The 20,643-nt window shown below is 45.6% G+C and overlaps 1 protein-coding gene across 3 annotated transcripts in view; it reads right to left on the bottom strand.

The window, feature by feature from the left end:
• The window catches only part of mei-P26 (E3 ubiquitin-protein ligase meiotic P26), a 41,639-nt gene that overhangs the window by 15,816 nt on the left and 5,180 nt on the right, over positions 1-20,643 (bottom strand). For 2 of the 3 annotated variants that reach the window (XM_075689191.1, XM_075689193.1), the window contains exons 3-8: positions 18,435-18,767; positions 15,487-15,705; positions 13,340-13,549; positions 11,572-12,313; positions 5,597-5,872; positions 3,796-3,892 (exon numbers count right to left, since the gene is read on the bottom strand). In XM_075689191.1, coding sequence (XP_075545306.1) covers positions 3,796-3,892; positions 5,597-5,872; positions 11,572-12,313; positions 13,340-13,549; positions 15,487-15,705; positions 18,435-18,767 — 1,877 coding nt within the window. The remainder of the gene's footprint in view (positions 1-3,795; positions 3,893-5,596; positions 5,873-11,571; positions 12,314-13,339; positions 13,550-15,486; positions 15,706-18,434; positions 18,768-20,643) is intronic. The other variant, XM_075689192.1, reaches the window with a different exon arrangement.

Genomic DNA, 20,643 nt, shown 5'->3' with positions numbered 1-20,643 from the left:
AAACCGTACCCACTTAAACAGTAGTTTCTTTTTAAATGTATTAAAGTCAAATATCCGACTCAGCAGCCATTGAACATAATGCGTTTTGTATCCGCATAAACAAGTGAAGGCGAAAAATTTCTCCTTGTCCAAATGGATGCCCTAGGCGACCTGCTATCCAGGACCCCGTGCCAGCGGTGTTTCGTGACTGGAATGAAGGTTCAAGGAGGCACCTAACTTGGACTTGCAACAAAGCTTGAGCTGCTATGTTTACATTGTGGAGTAGTTGCAAGCTTGAGGAGTTATGCTCGTCAGGATGACTCAATGGCCCTTGACATGAATATAAGAGCCATTGCGGCAACAAAACAGATAGGGAAGGGACAAACAGCCCTCAATGACTTTTGGGCAGTGACGAACGTGTCCTGTGTCCCATCATGGCCTGCATCATAACACTTTTCAGAAGCACTTGGAGAAAATCAGGGGACCGCAGACATAGTGCATAGAGAAGTTCTATGCAGAATCTGCTTCTGCTGTGAAAACCACCTCCAAGGAAATGGATCCATATTTCAGCAAGGATATCACAGTAAACTTTGATGGAACATGGCACAAGCGTGGCCACACGCCCAATATTGGAGTTGGTGCAATCATTGAATATCATATGGGCCTCATCTTGGATGCCATTGCTTTATCGAACCAGTGCCTTGGTTGCCAACTAGGACCAAAGCCTGGAGACCCACTATATGCAAGCTGGCAGGAAGATCATGTGCGCCAGAAATACACTGACTCTAAGCCTGGGAGGATGGAAGTTGAGGCAGGCAGCTGTCATCCTTTTCTCACGTTCGGTGCCAAAGCACAACTTCTGTTACACAACGCTCGTGTGTGACGGAGATAGTGCCACCTTCTCTGCCCTTATGAAAGAAATGGGAGCCAATCCATAAGGATTGGCTCCCATTTCGAAAGAGCAATGCCTGAACCACATCCAGAAGAGGATGGGGACAGCACTGCCCAACCTTGTACAGAAAAGTGACAAGGCTTTATGAGGGTAGGGAAGGCTGACAAAGGCCCTCATTGACAAGTTGACCGAATATTATGGCTGGGCCCTACGGAACAATTCCAATGATGTGGCTGCAATGGAGCGTGCAGTGATGGCATCGTACCACCCAGTGACATTGATGCACGAGGATCTTCACCTCGACTTGTGCCCTGAGGGTGCAGACTCGTGGTGTTTTCATAACGCCAGAAAGAGTTATGATGTGCCACTTCTGAAGCATCGGTACTATCTTCCAGGCTATGTTGCAGAAGCACTGCTACCTGTTTATGACAGAATCTCACAGGCTTCTCTTCTGCAACGCTGCCTGGGAGCAAAGACACAGATTGCATCAGAATCATTTCACTCCGTGATGTGGTCCCTGATGCCCAAAGAGCAGCATGCGTCGATGATTGCTGTGGAGACAGCACTGCATGAGGCAGTTTTAAGATATAATGCTGGCTGCCACAGGGCCACCCCAAGAGCGATGTTTATCAGTGGGTCTAACAACTGGCCACCTGGCCATTCAATGGGCAGCCGAGAAAGATTCTCTGCGCTTGAAAAAGGCCAAGAAGCGATCGCAAGAGAAGCTGGAAAGGCGGCAAAAGAAGAGAGTGCCTAAGGACATCTCCAGTTACGCTGCAGGGTCATTTTAGACCAATATAGTGCTCAAAACTTTCAAAGCACATTTTCACAAAATGACTTTTTTGGCTGGCGAGGCTGCTTAACCGCTCATCAGATTTCCGGAAGTTTTTTTTTTTTTTTTTATTGCGCATCTGAATAAATTTCTGAGGGCAAAGCACGCCCATTTTTTATATATATACTGTGTCTGTGATTTGTCATATTTAATCAAAAGTTGATTGATAAAACCTTAATCACCAGCACTAAATTCGGTGGTCTGCTAAAAATCAGCAAGGAAATTAAAAAAAAAGGGCTGTCTTGCCCTGAGGTATCTATCGGGGAATCATCATAAGGAATTTCACAGTTGCAGGACCTTTTGAAAATTCTCCAGGTCTGGAATGTGAGAACCATGTGCACCATTCTGACATAATGCTGTAACTTGAGAACCAGTGAGCATAACTGCATGAAATTTTCTAGTTCTACTAATACTTTTGCTACGAGTCTATCCTGAAAATTTCATTAAGATATTTCAATAAACAAAAAATATAGTATCCGTTAGCTTTCACTATAATGGCCTTTAAGAACAGCGAGCAATTTACCGCAGTACCCTGAAGTTAGTTATATCGAGATTTCACTGTACTGTTATTTCTCTTTTTTTTTCCATGTCCCATTTCGCATGTTGCCCTCGTGCCAGTAAAATAAAAAGCTGTTATTGCTGCGTGTGAGCAAATATGGTTGTGCTAAAGTGCAGATTATGAGAAGCTACTTCAAGAACACAAGCAACAATATATATAAGAAGGGACTTTGCCAAAGACTGCTTGGTCAAATGCTACTACTGCTTAGAGACAAGAAGGCGCGGGAGCATAAGCATCTTGCTCGTCAAATTTAGTTGTAGTAGTGGTCGATCAAGGGATTGCTTATTGGGAAAAGGTCCATTTTCTGCATGAATGTCCCTCCCTCCCATCTTTTCTTTTGCAATGCGATGCTAAAGATCACTTTTACCCACCTTTCACAATGACAGCTGTGCAATTTTTGTTCTTAGAGCCAAATTATTCCACTTGGGACAGATAGTTATATAGCCCCGGCTGCCCTTCAGACCATTCTAAACTTCCTTTTTCTTCAGTGTGATACTTTGTGTAACTTTCAAATAGGTTTTTGCCAGTGCTTACACTGAGGAGTTTTTCAGCTGTGCCACTACACTACACGCACTGCTCAAGGACAAAGGTAGTGAAGTTTCTATGCATTTCTCAAGTGCTGGGTGGGTTACTTTTGCCCAAATTTTCACAAATTGTTTGCCCTGCCATGTTCCCTGTCAAGAATGCACTTGTTTCACTTTGTTTTGGACAACACTGAGAAAACAAAAACAAAAGGCAACTGAAAGGATGGGGCTCATGCTCAACCGCATTTGAGAACAGAAGCAGCACAAGGTCACACAAAGTTACCAAAGCATACACAGTAAGAGCTTCAGACTGTTCGCAATTTACTGTATTTCTGTGCATATTACATGCCCCCTAGTAACCTACATTCCTAACTGCCGCCCTTGGAAAGGAGGGAGGCATGCGTAAAAAACAACATTCAAGCTCACATAACAGCCTCGCACCAATGTTGGGACAATGTGAACAAGAAAATCATCTTTAGTATGAAATGAAACATCTCATGGAATTCTATCTGTTTGGAAAAGGCCATAGCAAATAAAACACAGGACTATCCAAAGCCATAGCCCCCTCATTGCACAACCTATTTTACTTTGGACAGCATGTTTTATTTAACCGTTTCACACGAACAGTGATTGCCACTTCCACTGCTGTTCTCTTGTGAAGCATGGTGCAGCTGTAATGAAGTGTGAAGCACATTTACCTGCCAATTTTGCCTTCAATTCGAGCTTCATGGTAAGGCAAAATCTGCCGTCAGTTACAGGTTTAGGCATAGGGCTTTGCAATGCAGCCCAAGGCAAAAATTCTGTGTAAACTGTACAGCACATATTAAATTTTTAGTGCAGGTTATTTGCACTAGAGAAAAACATCTTCAACATGCGCATGTTCCAGTGCATCTGTGTTTTCTTATCGCAGCCTCAACTTTAGCTGAGTGAACAGTCAGGCTATCAAGAGACATTTCATCTAACAGCACTGTGTTTGCACACCAAGCATATAAAACAGAATGGGACGCACACAAGTGACAGGTACCTTATCTGCATCGTGTTCAACTTCGTACTGGCACTACGTGGAGGAGGCACGTATCCAGATTGCACAGACAGTGACGGAGAAACTGCAAGGAGAGCACTCGTCAACAAGAAAATCCACAACGCTCATTTCCTGCTTAATTGCTGAAAAATGTAAACACTCACGAGTCAATTTATTAGTAGTATGACAACTCTGTACCAGTTTTCAAGAAATTCAGGTATTGCTCCAACTATTAAGCTTTATGGCCCACAGGCTTTCTTGCCTCCCCTAAAGCCGATAGTACTCAAGGTTAAGGTGGTGGCACGAGACGGCTGCAAAATTTTACAGCCATATTCTGATACATACAAGAGCAAATACGCGTTGATGATGCAGCTAAAACCAAGAGGGAAAACAGGATTTGGGCAGGAAATGTCATGCCTACGCACAGGTAGAATCTCAGATAAAGAGATCATTCACACGGCCACCACCTATTCTGTACCATCACTGTGATGGGGAAATTATTGTGCCACGAGATTGGATAGAGCAGCATAAAAACCAGCTACAGAGCCACACTCTTGGTTGAATTATTTTTCAGAGTTTGCTAAAACTAGGTTATCCAACTCTAGTTTCGACAAGTGAAGCAAAAAGCGTTTCGCATATATGTTCCTCAATTGATGAAACAAATTTACATTTATGGAAGCTAACTTTATCAATACTTTATGCCTATCACCGTCACTGTCAAGACGGGTCTTTATAGCTGTCTATGAATCGTGAAATGTTGCAGTTCATGCAGTTCACTGCATTCCAATATTTCGCATACCTAAATCTAATTGTAATGTGCAGGTAGTTTCTGGACCCACTGTCTTGCATGTCAGGCTTATGTGAACAGGTATTGAAACGAAACAGTAAAGAACCTCTGCATAAGCATTTCGCCGATTGTTTTACCTTTGCGCCTTTTCTATGTGGTCATTGTCGGAGAGGATGCGGGGAACTGAAAGGCGGAACTTTGAGCTTTCGAACGATACCAAGATGGCGGCGCTCAGCGGCGGGAAATAGCTCAGTGAACTCCGGCGTTTCTGTGCGACATTGCAGTCGTTCCTCGCCGTCCGCGCTGACAAAATAGTTTTTTTGGACACTTAGGTTGCATTTCGGGGCAAATTGTTTTAATAAGGTGTGGATTAGGCAACCGAAACAAGTAGTTCTGCAAAATAGACATTTTTTTTCCCCTCGTGATTTTCAGTTTTGAGACCCGCATCCCACCTTAAATTATAGCTTTTCTCCCTGCACAGGTCCAGCGAAATACAACTGCCTAATGCACAAAAGGAGCTTGCTGCATGGTCATGATTATGGGAGAAGTAGGCAGCACTCGGGAATTTTGCGAATAGGTAGTTTTTGACAACCTGTGGCTGTGTCAAGTGTCTTAGCACGAAAATAACACCACTGGCCTTATGCGCTGGTTGTCCATTTTTGAGAGAGAGAGAGAACTGCTGTGAAAATTACCTATGCTCGCTTCATGACAGCAGCAGGATGGAAGAAGGAGTGCCAGTGTCAAAGAGGCCTTAACGGGATGGTATGTGCCATTGGGGACATCAAAGGAACCAGCGGTGCACTCAGGTTTGGGAATACACATGGTGGCAATGGTTGGCGCAAAGCCAGCTCAATTAAAACATTTCCAGGAAAAACTTTTTTCTGTCCCTCTATGGGCCTAACCAGTGTATTGTAGATGATGAAGCAATATTGCAGAGATGCCATCACTGAAAATTTAACGCAATGGCTCACAGTACTGAACCGTGTGGCTAACAACACTGACCGAGACCGCTGCCAGCTGCCAGGATGGGCACCCTTTGTCCCAGTATAGAGCTGCCATTGACCAGGCTGTCGAGCATGGGTGAGCCTCGAGAAGAGGAGCGAGGGGACAGCGCTGAGCCGTTCAGCAGCGAGTCCAGCAGCTGCTGATGCGAGCCAAGGCTGCCACTGCTGCTGCTGCTCGGCCGCCCAGAGGATAGCAGAGGGGGGGGAGGAGAGGTCTGTGCGTTTGGCTCCAGAGTCAGCCCCGGCACTACTTGTCCATTCAACATGATTTGGCCTGCACAACATGGCAACAGACGCCCCAATACATCTTGCGTCAGTTTTTCTGCAGTAGATCTGCTGAGAAAATAGTGGGGAAAAGACAGCTACATGTCAAATTGATTAGACACAATGATTGGCTTCATTAAGACAGCCACTACTATATCGGCTGCTTGTTCCAATTTTTGCCCTACATATTGCAAGAAATCCAATGTCAAAGGAAGGTGTACCACAGTTGGTTATGAGGAAGCTTTAGCTCAGGCCCAACTCCGACGCGGTTTATTCAAATACATGTAAAACGCAAAAACATTTTTCTGAGATAACCCCTGCACCGATTTTAATGAAATTTGTCGCATTTGAGAGAGAAAATTCTAATGACTGTTGGAAGCAGAATTTCGATTTAGGGCCTGAATTTTATTAAAAAGACTAAAAAATTTGAAAGAAATAGAAGCACGAAGTTTACGAATTAATAACTCTGCATCTAGAACAGGTATCGTGGTTCTGTAAACAGCACCCGTTACATCATTGAAAGCAGACAAATTCAATACAGTGGCCGACTGATTTTCCGGACTCCAAAAATTCGGACATGCCCGATTATTCGGTCAGCTTCGCGGCATCGCCATTCTCCCCATTGACCATAATGTATAACAACTGCCAAAAGTTCGGACACCTTGCAACCTCTCGTCTGATTTTTCGGACACTTCTTGAGCCAGCTTGATCGAGAGCACCATGCACCGACTCCGACTGATGCATGGTTCGACTTGCTGAACGCCATTTTGGTTTTGAACGGAGCCTCCTTGCTGCCCCACGAAGTGGTCCTACTGGAAATCCCTGCTGAACATCATCGTTGCTGCCTGGTTCGATAGAGTGGCTCTACAGCAGTTCCGGTTTCAGCTTAGTAAGCCATGTTAAGACAATCCAGCAGCTGATTTGTTTCTTCGCACAAGATGCCGCGAGCAGGCCGTGTTTTTCGTTTGTGCGACTGGTGTCGGCACAGTGGTGTTTGCTTTGTGTGCTGTGTCGAGGTTTTGGTGATCCAACGCGGCATACGGAAACATCGCGTCAAGGGTCTAATGGCGCCGACAGTGCCCGCGCAGACTGCGCTGGGGAATGCCAGCAAGCGGGTGCCGGGAGGCCTAAGATTTGTCGCCTTCCGATGTGCTCTCTACTGACGCAGAAAATGTTCTGCCGAGACCTGCGCAGTTATTGCATTGCGATTCCGGACACCGTCTCATTTGACAGTTTCATAGGTGCTGACACTGCTGTATTGACATGCGCAGAACTCGACGACAGCAAGATCATTCGTCAGGTTTCTGCAGCACCGCCAGACGATGACTCCGAGTCGGAAGAAGACACACCATGTGCTACGCTGCCGTCGCATGCGGAGCGTGTACAAGCAGTGACTGTGCTTTCAGCCACCTATAGTGACCGTACGGCCCTCTCTGAGATTCAGGCTTATCTGATTGCGCGTAAACGGAACAGCGTGCAACGGCGCATTCACGATTTATTCCAAGCCTACTGCCGAGCCCGAATAAGTGCGTGGAAATAAAGGATTTCATTTTTTTTTTCTTAATCTGCTTTTTCGGACATTTCCGCAGTCCCCGTGAGGTCCAAATAAACGGTCGGCGACTGTATGCTATTTCATTTCTTATGTGAATTCGTTACATTGTGTACAAGGGTTCTGCAAAAGCTGTATTTTCGTATTACTAAATTTTTCGAGATTCATGTGTAACATATCAATTTTTGTCCGCTTAAGATATGCTATTAAATGCAATTCACAGAATTGTGACATCATTTTTCATTGCCAAGTTACAGAGTTGTAAACATAATAGTTTCACTTTCTGAAAATTTTAATTTTTGCCAATTTTTTAGTAAAACATTAACTATCTAAATCAAAAATTCAAAACCAACAAACCTCGCCAGATTTGGTGGAGTGGTTGCTGAGAAAAACTAATTCTGCATTTACATGTACAGTGGAACCCCGTTCATACGTTTTTCACCGGACCGGGGAAAAAAAACGTAACAGCCGGGAAAACGCAACAGTGAGGAAAGCTCCGAAAATGAATGAAAGAAAGTGCAGCTTCAACTATAGACAATTTATTTCCACAGAGTGCGCTTAGGACCTAAAGAAAGTCCAGAATGGTGGCTTGCCGTTTCCTTCGCTCGCTAGAAATCACCACACGTTTCACAATAGCCTGGAGGGCCGCATTGCTGTCAGCGTCACTGTGAGGTGCGACGTACCTGCGGAAGAGGTCCAAAGCCGCGACGGCTTCTCCAAAGCTAGGATTTGGCAACTCCCCGGCATCATGCGGCTCGTGCATCGCAGTCTGCGGCTTCACTCGCGACCAAGTTCCTAACGATCTCGGCGATGCTCTGACACTCTGACATCACGACGACAGCATCCACGGCGATGTAGTCGTCGTATGTGACCGCCATTTTGGCTTTTGGCGAATTTTGGCCGGGCTTGGCTATGGAACTGGCTACAAGAAGCCGCACGTTAGTTCGATGGCGGCCTCTCGAACTGGCGTGCGGCTTCTTGCAGCCAGTTCCATAGCCAAGCCCGGCCAAAACTCGTCAAAAGCCAAAATGGCGGTTGGAGCGCGTTTCCTACTTTAGCTCGGGCGGGTTCTGGGGGCTAAGTTGCGACGTATCATGCGGGAACGTTTTCACAGCTACTACGTAACAGCGGGGTTCCTTATACATTGGATCCTATGGAAGCTATGCCGGGACCGGATGAAAATGACGTAGCAGCCGGGAAAACGCAGCAGTGAGGAACGTAACAGCGGGGTTCTACTGTATTTAGATAGGAGAATTTGAGTTAAAGCTGCCTCTTAAGAACAGTAGATTTCAGTGTGTTTAGCTTTGGCAGTCAATACACTAGCCAGTATGACAGTCCCAAGGTCAAGTTTTCGATCGTAACCCTAATACTGGCTTGTATACTGCAACAGTTTGCTTTGGAATTGGTTCACTCTGGCTGTTACATCAACTGGAGAAAAAGTGGAAGGTTGCGGCGCGAGAGAGACCAATCAACGAGCGCCAATCCGCTGTTCACGTCACCATTTTTGTTAGTACTTTGAGGACAATATAATAATTGAAGGATGTTGCTAGCTCGATAAAAAATATTGGTTTGCATAAAATACTTGCACGGTTATTTCCAGTAATAACTGTGGGTTTGCAATGTATGCTGCGGCTCATGGTCTAATTTTATACTGCGTCGTTTCATTTTTTTTTGTCGCTAGATTTTGCTAGCCAAAGCTGGGCTCTTAACGACGGATAATTGTAATGGGAGCTCTGGCCACACATTCCACAACCTTGTAAATCCTTCAGCGGTCAAGAAAGCATTCCTCGACTGCAGCCTTCTCCTTCGCCATATGGAGAAGAACCTAACCCACTAATTTTCTTTGCCCACGATTGTAGTGCCCCTGGCGATGGCTGTAATGATGTGACTGAATGATGTCTACAACAACCCAATCACTTCCTTCATTCATTCCAGACACACTACTGAAAACTCCCCATGGCAAAAAATGCAGCGCACACAGCACTTTTGTCGCATTGTGAAGGCCACAATACCTTTGTGGTCCGAAATATTCTTTTAGCTCATAGCACAGCTATTGCATCGTGCCTTTCGAGAGCCTAAAATGCCCTCAAAACCTTGCCTCGCAAATGTCGAATGCGGCGCATCCCTGCCGTTGTCTTTTGCCAACGCTCACCAGCAACACATTCAAAGGAACTGCCACTGGCGTCTCACTGACCAGCGCAGGACTAGCTGGAGGCCACGGTTGCCATAGCAACCCTCGAGACCATGCTCGTGAATGCATGTGACCATTGAGCGATCCACTTCTCTACAACTCCATTCACAGCAGATGACTAAACCACCTTCTTGTCACCCATTTCGAGGCTCCTGCTGCCTGCCGTATTTCACTATACAGCAGATTCCCATACATGGCTGCTATTGGCAAAAACCTGACATCAATTAAGAAGCATGAGACATCGTCTGCTGATGCTCGGCTTCGAATAATGAACTAATTTTGCTTGAAAATTTGTCCACTGAACCCAACAGTCCACTACAGCCAGGTTAAAGAATTGACATTCAAAGAAGAAAAAAAGAGGGAGAGAGGACACAAGAAGGAATACCAGATGGGACGAGCATGGTGCATGGCGCTTGTCCTGTCTGGCGTTCCTTGTTGTGCCCTCTTTTCTCTTTTTCTTATTCTTGTAGTTTAAGTCAAGTTTGAATTGTTACAAGCTTGCCCAAATTTCAGTTCTCGTAACAGATTGGTTGCATTGATAATACAGGTAGACCAAACCAAGTGAGAAGAATCATCCGTTATGTAGGCTTCTATTAATTCAACCCTGACGAACCCAATGAAATAGATCAAATTATGTGGCAGGTCGAATTAAACAAGATGCAGGAAAAATGCCAAACTACACTGCTGATTCGTTAGTTGCAGTTACCCAATTTTAACGCACCTCCGAATCAGACGCTCCCACTTTCTATGTGTCCAAAGTAGTAATGTAGAAAGCACATTAAAGCTTCTAAACGAAGTACAAATCCAATACGCACTTAATTTTTTGGCACCAACAAATATTGCACAATGGCGGCTGGTTTTTTTAGGTCAGCTTCGCCACACGGTTTATCTAGTTCACTTTGCCACCATACAGAAGCATCATGCAGCAAAGCACACGAACGGTATGAAGACTGTTTTGGTTTCATGCCTACGTGCACCGAGCAGGCAATTTTTGGAGCCAATTTCCTAAAAAAAAAAAAAAAAAGGTATGCGTTAAAAGTAAATACTGTAATCAAACATTGTGAGCCGCAATTATTGCTTGAAAAATTTTCCAGGCTGGGCTGAAAATAGGCGTTTTCGACGAGCGATGACATGCGCTCAAGGCACACGCTGCCCCCAAGCTCTGCTGAGACAGCCACTGCCACTAAAGGGGCCGCTATTGGGTCATCATATGGGTCGTGCACGTGTGCGCCGACTGATCAAGTTTGAGTTATCAGGTGAAGGCCAATTTTAAGATCAAAATAATGAAAGCTTGAGCTCGTAGAAATGCACAAGCACCGGTCGGGACCTTCAGCCAAGATCGAATTAACCAGAGTTGAATTAATGTCAAGTCCACTGTATTCGAAAGTACATTCCATGCTGATCCGTTTTCGTGGGCTGTATGTACACGCATCCTAAGTGTAGACACAGCAACCAAGCCACAGTAGGCAATGAAAACTGCCAGCTGAAGAAGTCTGCATGCTGTGAAAAGCACAAAGCCAACACTTCTTGTTTTCCCTATCTGAAGCTGCACGGTGCTTACTGGTCAACCACAACACCACTAGTCCAAGGCTACCAAGCCCAGACATTGTGTCAAGGTGGTGAGGACAACTGGCATTATGGCATTAACAGAAACCACATGCATATGGTGAAAGCATAATGGAGAGCTTTAGGTTAGGCGACAGAAGCTGCACCCAAGTGTTGGGGGACACAAATGGCCCACAATGTAGTTGGCGTCCCCTTCACCTAAAACTCTAATAGATAAGGCCCACACAAAAAAATTTCGATGTAACCTTTAAGCACTGTCAGCTAGAGTGATCGATTGTGCCAAATGGCAGATGCAGCCAAATGTTCCACATTGCATGATAGGACGAAAGAAGAGTGGCCAGTACAGTTCTAAGCAGTGCTGTGTCAAGCCTCGTGAAAAACACCAGAAGAATTAAAGACACACCTGCATTGTTGAGCGACACCGATCCAAGCTTGGCGAGGGCAGTCAGGTTATTCAGCACATTCTGCTCTGCTGCTGACACACTTAGTGATGGGTCCAGCAGCAGATCTGCCATTGTGACGGGACCATCGGGGGTTGTCTCTGGATCCTCAGGGCCTTCTGCCATGTTTGCGAGGCGTGCTAGGTTGTACTGTGCTGCTGCACTTGTCAGCAGGCCGACCTCCAGGGGCGCTCCTGCAGAAAGTGCTGCAAACGGATCTCCAGCTGCCGCCGCATCCTCTAACGACGACGCTCCAGAGTGATGGAGAGGTGGCGACAGACTGCCCACACCCCCTGCAGCAGCTACCAGAGACGCGTTGGTGTGGATTGGGGACATGCTAGCACACGCAACAACCATAGATGTGCTATTGCTGGCACCGCCCCCAAGCGATGATGCTGCGGAATGCAGTGGAGACATGTTGCCTCCACCTATAGATGAGGAGGCAGAATGGATGGGCGAGGAAGAAGCATTGCCCCCAAGACAACCCACGGGAGAGGAGGAAGGTGTTGGTGATGCTGACAGACTGGCCTGTTGTGCTGGTGGTGGCGGTGAAGAAACGGACACGGTCCGAGGTTGTCGCAACTGGCCGCAGAGAGAAGCCACTGTCTTTTCAAAGTGATCAACGTTAAACTCGAACCTTATTTCGCCTGGTGCTTCCAGCTTTGGGGTGTCCGCAATAAGGCTCCTTAGGCGTGTGCTCACCACCTGGATAAAGAAAAGAGCGATGCTGCTGTCCACTTGCAAAAGATTAGCCTGATATGTCAATTTGTATGAAACTGCCAGCTTTTGAAGGGCCAGGCATCAATTCAGCAATATCTCCAAAGCAAGTATAGCACTGCAACACTGCAATAGCTCACCAAAGAGCTCAGCAAAAGCTCACTGCTGATCACTTCAATGACAGCCTTAATCATTTTCTGCATGCAATTTTGCTGATAGCAGCAGCTAAAGTTTCCATTAAGGGGGGACACAGGTTTTAACCCTTTCATAGTCATAACATAGTCAATGGAATATGCACATTTCAGTGTTCTGCAGCTGTTGTTAGTAAACATTATCATCATCATCAGCCCGACTATAACATCCGTTCAACATTCGAATTTGACGATGCGGAACTCGCCGCTTCCTCGGATGAGACGCTGTCCGAGTCTGAATCCGAGCTTGGCTCGTATTGCCAATAACTCCACTTGTGCTGAACGCCCTGAAATACTTCTCGCAACAAAGTATTTCTGAAGCAGCCTACTTTCACTTCAAATGCCTTTCTCCACTTCGATCCAAAACACAGACAAGTTGCCTGAGTCAAAAACCTGTCTTTTGTGCAAATCAACACCATTTTCACTGCGTTGGTGACTGGTGTTGCAGTTACACACTGCAGTACGTGTGCAGTACACACTGCGTACTTGTGTGCCAGCGTAGTAGTGCTCAAAGCAGCCTCCTGTGTGGAGGCCGGCCACAGGAACTCTTATCTCTAGATTTTCATTGTTGCTTTCTTCAGTGGCCTCATCTGAGGATGTTTGCTGATTATCGGAAAAGAATATATTTCTCCCCGAAATTAAAATCATTTCCAGATTCACAAGGCTCACGCAAATTCTGTCAGTAGAAACCATGTAGACTGCTTCAATTACGCCACTCGAAAATTGCTCAGCAGCAGAATACCACAACCACCAATCATGGATTGTTATTGCCCACCTAATTAAAATGGGGTTTGACTGTACGTCAACCAAAGCTATCACTTGCCTGTTTAAGAGACAGGAGCTCAACAGCATTCGCATGTTCCAACAGGCGGTTCCCGAAGTGGCAGGCCTCTTCAATGTGCTCTGTAGTCTTTTCTGCTAGGTGCAGCGAGTCCATTATGTGCAGCTCTTCCTCAGAGTGTAACTTTTCCAGTTCTTCAAGGAGCTCTTCCTGGCGCCTTTCCAGAAGAGACTTGAACTTCTCGAATGCCTCCTGCAGTTTTAAAAACAACACTCTTGAGGCATGAAATCATTTAGCGCATCACTAAGTCAGCTTCAGTGAGTGTTTTTGTACAGTATTGGCATTTTCTTGCCGAAGCTTTTGGAGGAAAAGCAATGGCCGAGGTTTCTGTGAGAAGAGAGAGACAAACGCAACTCCTACTCTCTTTCCTAGGCAGCACATTAAACATAAGCACAACCTGCGTAACTGACATATCATGTCCAGACTGCTATACACTATAGGCTTGACTCTTATCATAGATAGGCTTCCATCGTACCCACACATTTCTCTGCAGCACTTTATGCAAAATATCACAATGTACATAATACACAGAAGAGACAAACTGTTCCTTAGGTCAGGATCCATTTAATAAAGGAGCTAATACCCCTGTCACACTTGACATTCTAATGTTATTAAATTCAAATGACATTCGATACAACGAATGCCGTTCGGCCCGTGGTGGTGCTACACAGGAAAGATTAATGTCATTCGGTCATGATTTCAATGGCGATCATTGGAAAAAAATTGGTGAGAAAAGTAGAACAAGCGTTGTGTAGAATGTCTGAAAAGTAAATCGATTTATTGTAACATAAATATGGGGTGTTGCTCCACTGAACTAACACGCATATAAAACTTCTAATTCCAGAATCTCTGGCCACTATAGGCCAAAACAAGGCTTGGCCAGCTATAGCCGATAAATTGCAGACAAACAATGACTGACATGGCAGCGCTGAACGACGCTCAGTTGCAGTAGGTGAAGCGGTTAGCTGATGTGTGCTTTGCATTGTGAGCAACGTATACTAATCAGAGGAAGTGGCTCGATCGTCAAATAGACGCAGATGCCATTCGATACGCTGAAAACACATGCGTAGAGGTGCCCGATTGTTTACAGTATGGCCGACTAGTAAAGCGATGGCCATACTGTACCAGTGAGGTGGAGAGTAAAAACATTTTGTCGCCGCCTGCTGCGCAGCTTTTTTCTACTTAAAATGACAGAGTCCTTAAATCACACAAAATTAGTTCCCTCTTTACATGAATGCTCCTGAAATTACGGATGCTCAATGTAATATTTTGCCTTGTCTCTGTGGTGGAGAGTATGCATTTGCTTTGCAGAGTGAGTTTCACAAACTCATTCGATTGCGTAAGTCATTTGATTCTAATGGTATTAAATATCACTGTGCAATAACCAAATAATGTCATTCAATGCTAATGCCATTCGATTTGAATGACTTTAAAACGTCCAGTGTGACATGGGTCTAACTTGTTTGCTTTGACAATGTAAGCCTACTTTACAGGTCTATACAGGCTGGGGTGAGCAATATTGCCAAATACAAAACACACTAATGCAAAACTGCAGCAGTAACTGAATACGGCCAAATTTCGCCTTTTGTGATGTCCACGAAAAAAATTGCACCTTCATCTTTCAACGTAAGGGCAAAAATAGACCAGTTCACTGTGCAATATGGCATTGACACACAGTCAGCCAATGACTATAATGAAACCCCATTTCCAAGCCTGAATCATGCCAAATAAGCGAGCATGCACACACACGTGAAAAATGCTAGGACTGGCACTAACATTCGCTAACACTCAGCACTAGATCTAGTAAATATACACCAATGACCAAGAAAGTTATGGGAGGATGACTGCCACTGTAGCTCAATGATAGAGCATCATTTGCATAATGCGACATGTGTGCTCGGCACCATCTCACTATTCCTAAATTTCAATTAACGGGAACAATTTATTTACACTATGCTTTCCCTAGCATCATGTGGGTGTAACAAAAAAAAAAAAAAAAAAAAAGAAATCCAGCCTCACAGTACCTTATAATCTTGTCATGAGGTGCGTTCTGGTCATACTGTATGGTTTAATACTTCAATCTGCACCAACAGCACACATTTCAATTGGCACACAACTATTCTCCACACCTGGATTGCTGTCTTGGCTGTGTCCCGCTGTTGCTGGAGGTCTGTGAGACCATTTTGCAGAAGTTCGAGAGATTCTTCGAAAGACTGCAGGTGGTTCTTGCTTTCTGCGAGCAATGTCTTCATCTCCTCTCGCTGCTTGGCACCCGCCTCAGAGGCCCGTTCGCACTCGTGGTCAGGGGGCTTGTGCTCGCCCAGAGTGCACTCATTGCAGATAGGCACCTGCGCAGTGCAGCAGGAGGTGAAGGCTCAGCTTAGGGTGACTGGTAGCACTCCCCCGCTCTGCTCACGGTGGCAACACCCATGTCCTCTGCTATGGCGTGCGCCATATTCTAGCCTATTCTGTGGCATATTGCACTTAGTGTGGTGACACAAGCCTCAAGCCAGATGTCAACACTGCCTTCGAAACAGTTCCCTACAGTCTCGAATAGTGAGAATGTGCTCGTCATGTTGTATTCGTTGTGTTAAGCACTCATGCATGGACAAGCCAACCATATTTGCTGTATCTCAGTCAGGAGATCCGCAGAGGAAAGGCATGTTTATAGTTCTACGTAATCAGTGCGCGGGCGAGCGTTGCTTGTGGCTGGTCACACTAGGGCGCTTGCGCTGCACCAGCCGAAATGCCCTCCCCTCTGTACCTAAACGTGCGCACCGTCGACTGCCCTCTTCAGAGCATGCACAAAATGATCCCCAACCCATGCACCGCTTTGAATGGCTGTTTGAGACCGTCAGCTAAGTGGCGTGGGTGCCTTTTTCTGCAGTGCATTGTGGGTCTGCGCAGTCAGCGTAACCAACGCATGAGTGGAGAAAGAGCCATCCTAATGTTTGAGCGTGTTGGCCGAATCCAGCTACGTTGGCTGCGCCAGTGCGTCAAAGTATAGTCGCTGTTGTTCTTGCCAACATGACATAGCTTGTGCACTCGCTCTGCTTCATACTATATACACGCCTGAAGTCTTGTGACTGCGGCACAGTTTGCCAGTGATTGCCTTTGAGTTAACAAAGCATGGACAAAAAAAGTCCAACATTGTACCCTGGGAAAGATTTGAAAAATCAACGAGCGTTGTAATCTGCTTGGAGGTGCCAAATGCATGTTGAACCAAGAAACACAACAAAAGCACATTTCCTGTGCCATTAAGTACCGTTGTTGCCACACACTAAGATAGTGACAGTATTCACATTAGTGATCGCTGTGTTATTGTTACATGAAGCTGTACTGATGAACTGATTGGTTTTCCTATTAAGTATAAACCCCATGCAAGCGATCTTGCACACGACAGCGACAAGCGACGCGATGGAGATGGCTGTCACGTTCGCTCGTCACCCACAAGTCGCACCCCATGCGAGCGATGACTTCGAGCGACGTCTCCCCAGTGTTGCCGGTATGAGGGCAGCAATATAGGCGCCGAAACTAGCGTGACGCATGCTTTATTAACTTAAGTTGATTTGTTTTACTGTAAAAAGTAGCATAAAATATTTCTGAAAGACTTGCAGTAGGTTCGTATCCTTGCACGTATAAAAATTCAATCATTTAGTCATTCCATGCGACAACCGGAAGTACTTCGAGTTATGTACATCCAGTTCCGGCTTCGCACTATTGGCTAGTCGCTCATAGCACTTCCGGGCGACGAGCGACGAATTATAGATTTGCAGAACCGAGCGATCGTGCGACAAGACCGAGCGATCTGTTCATACAACGGCTTGATTTGTCGCTCGTCGCTGTCGGTCACAAAATCACGCTCATGGGGTTTAGCCTTTAAAGCGACAGCTTTAAGGGCCCGGTTATGCAGAAAATCTGGCATTGACCGCGAGCGAAAGTTTTCTACCAATCATAGAGCGGTGTGTGCTGCTCGGTTCCTTGCAGCACCACCAGATGGCGCTTGCTTCCATGCAGCCTGCAGTACAGGAGGGCAAAAAAGAACAAGCTCGCTTTCATGCATAGCACTAGCCACAAGCATTTCCCGGGAAGCGTGAAAAGCAGTTGAAGACCTCTGAATGCTATCGTGTTCTACTTTTAAAGGCAAAGCTTAAACATCTCCCAAGTTTTTTTTCTTCTTGAGAACACCGTCACTTTTGCTCTTAGTGTATCCTGGCATGTGCATTTTACACTTCATCTAGTAATCGTATTAAGCCAACCTGTAACTTCGAAATTGGAAGCTTTAACAGGAACGGTGATTCTGCGGAGAGCCCAAAAAGTTTTGGTCGTGGGATAAAACTGGCATTCGCCACCAAGGTTTGTGAGTGGTGGCGCAGGCTAACACTCCCAAGGTTAGTTCTAGTGCTTACACATAAATAGCCAAGAAAGTGGATTGGGAACCGCGCCGCAGTAGCTCAATTGGTTGGAGCATCACATTTGCGAAGACATGGGATCGTTTCCCTCCTGTTAATTTATCATTTCTTTAACTTGATAAGTCAGTAAAAGTAATTTCCTGTTTTCCTTGGTGTCTTTGTTTGTTGGCTTCTCATGATATGATTAATAAAAATCGGGCCTCTCGGTTAACCCCCTTTCTCCCAGGTCTATCCCCATATCACACACAACGCAACTCCCATGTCGTAGCAATTTGCTAGCCGAGTGTGCCGACTGAAGAAGCAAATATTTTTAAGAAACGCTCATCTATTGAGCTACCATGTACGTTACTGAGCCCTCTATATGACTGAACTGTTTTGTGCCGAACTGGTAACCGTTACTTTTTCCAGTTCAGGTTAGGTTCAGTTTCAGCTAAAATTTCAGCTTTGTTACGATTATCGGTTCAGGTTAGAGTTTGGTTAGTCACCCTGATACAGTATACTTCTGTTAATTTGATCCCACCCAAAAGTACCAGCCGGCATTCATGCATTTCTATAGGCCCCAAACGTTCCTTATTTCAATCCTGAAATTGGTACTTGCTGGATAATGTGAACTTGACTGGTGTCACACACATGCCTGAAGCGAAGGAAAAGTGCAAAGCACTTGCCTGACAAGTGAGACAGTAGTGTTTGAGCAGCTCGCTGGTGTGGGTGAGGCAGGTGAGTGGCCGATGCACCTGAGCCATCTGGTCAGGGTCTGGTGCACCTCCCAGCTCTTCGAAGGTCACCACGGCATGGCTCTCAAAGCAGCGCATGTAGCGGTGCGCGGTCACACAGTTGTTGCACAAGAAGGAGGCACAGTCATTGCAGCGGGCAACCGCGGTCTCCTTGGCCTTGCACGAGGTGCACACCATGCTCAAAGTTTCTAGTGCGGCACGGTCCAGCTCGTTTACCATTATGTGCTCCAATGGGCAGCTGTCCACAACACCTCGCCCCACTATCTGTAAAGAACAAGGCACAGCTATTCCAACTATTCTTCACATGCCAGGCCAGACTATCAGGCGAAAGATCACTAAAGAGAAACTGGACATTATACTTGCAGACCTTTTCTGGCTATAAAGACAAGCCTATAGCAGAAGCAATACTTGTGACACTGCACTTGAAAAATGCACTTTAATTTCATTCATTGTCTTGAAAATACTTTCTTTTTTTGTGTGTGTTCAGTGGTGGCAATGCACTTCTACATTTTGGAGCAGCCACTGGATCAGGCAAAATGTACTTTTGGAGAACCTACTACTGTGCTTGGAGCAGGTTTAAGGCTCTAAATTTAAATTTAGTTTAGTGTTCTCTTTAGTTTACACAATCATTTCACCATGAGAACTAGTAAAAAAAAAAAACAGAAGTGATTAACCGCAGCATGTGACACTGGCAGAGGCCTTGAACTAAAAACTCGCTCCTTGTGCTATATGAAATGGTCACAAACATTAAAGTGGCCCTGAAACACTTTTATAACTAATAGAATGACATCCCTAATAAATTGTGTTGCCTCACAAACCTCCTGCTGCTAAAATTTTTTAATCCTTCAAGCACAAGCAGAGTTAGACATGGTTATTAGAAGCATCAGTGGCTTTGTCTCCTTTCATTTCCAGTAGCGCACCTCAAGCTTTTCAGGTGGCCTTTCACGTTTTACTTTCTCATTGTAACAATGTCAGTTACCTTCCAGCATGACGGTTAGTAGTGTCTGATTTCAGTAAAAGATACACATTACGTTAAAAACAAACAGCTGAAGCTTACTTTCCACCAGGCATTTCTAGAACTTAGGACTCGAAAATGGAGCCATGATGGCTGCAGTGTGAATCACTAGACTATTCATGTCCACTGCAGAACGAACACCTCCCTCTAGCAATCTGATTACCAGGCTCGAGTATGCCAACTCTATCCTATGCCTGATAATTTCCTAATCTTATTACACCATTTAATCCTCTTCTGCCCTCAACTGTTTCCCTTTTCTTGGTACTCATCTGCTGCACTGCATGATTTTCCATTTTCATTGGGGTTGCAGGAACGCAGGCATGCATCCCACCTGCACTGTAAGTCGCTCTGCGGTCAGCAATTTCTTTCAACCTCCCCATTCACAATGCACCTATACCAAATACCGCGATTCCAAACTAGTGTCTCATGCGTGGCAGGCCAGTATGCTTTACCTGCAATGGGATAGGCCATATTTCCCATCACTGTAGCTATCGCCGATCGCCATCACCTCATCCCATGTACACTTACTGCCTGAAAGACAGTCGGTCGACTGTCCTCTTCGTTTCATGCTTGCAATGACCCACCACACTCTGATTTTCCTGCCCCAACACCATGCTACGACCATTTGCCATCCCCACAGAATGGATGCTCTTGCTCTCCAGTGACCATCGCTCGCCATCACCTTACCCTTGTCTTTCACCTTCGAAAAACTGACCAGTGCAGCTCCCACACGTGATGCTGCATTGGCCAACCAACCCGGAAATCCTCTGTTGACCCTGGCTACCCAAAAAAAAAACCTTTTTACGTAAAAGTGGATGGCGTGCCTGTTTCGGAACTCATAGACACTGGGGAGCAACTATCTGTCATGAGCACTCGTCTTTCACGCCCGCCATGTCACCTGTCATTCCAAATTGCTGACGGCGATACACCTTCTGTCGGCATGTGCACTGCGCGTATGAGCTTCACTGGACACCAGATTTCAGTTCCATTTGCCGTTATACAACAGTGTCCCCATGACTTCCTGAGCACCCATTCTGCCCTTACTGACTGCTCTTCTGGCCTCCTACAGTTGGAAATTCCTTCTGTATCCAACCTCAACATCGCGACACCACCGGGTTTATGTGT

This window comes from Dermacentor variabilis, chromosome 4, assembly GCF_050947875.1.
Source record: "Dermacentor variabilis isolate Ectoservices chromosome 4, ASM5094787v1, whole genome shotgun sequence".
Classification (NCBI taxonomy): domain Eukaryota; kingdom Metazoa; phylum Arthropoda; class Arachnida; order Ixodida; family Ixodidae; genus Dermacentor; species Dermacentor variabilis.
Note: the sequence above shows the minus strand (reverse complement) of the source record. Positions and strands in the feature narration are given on the sequence as shown.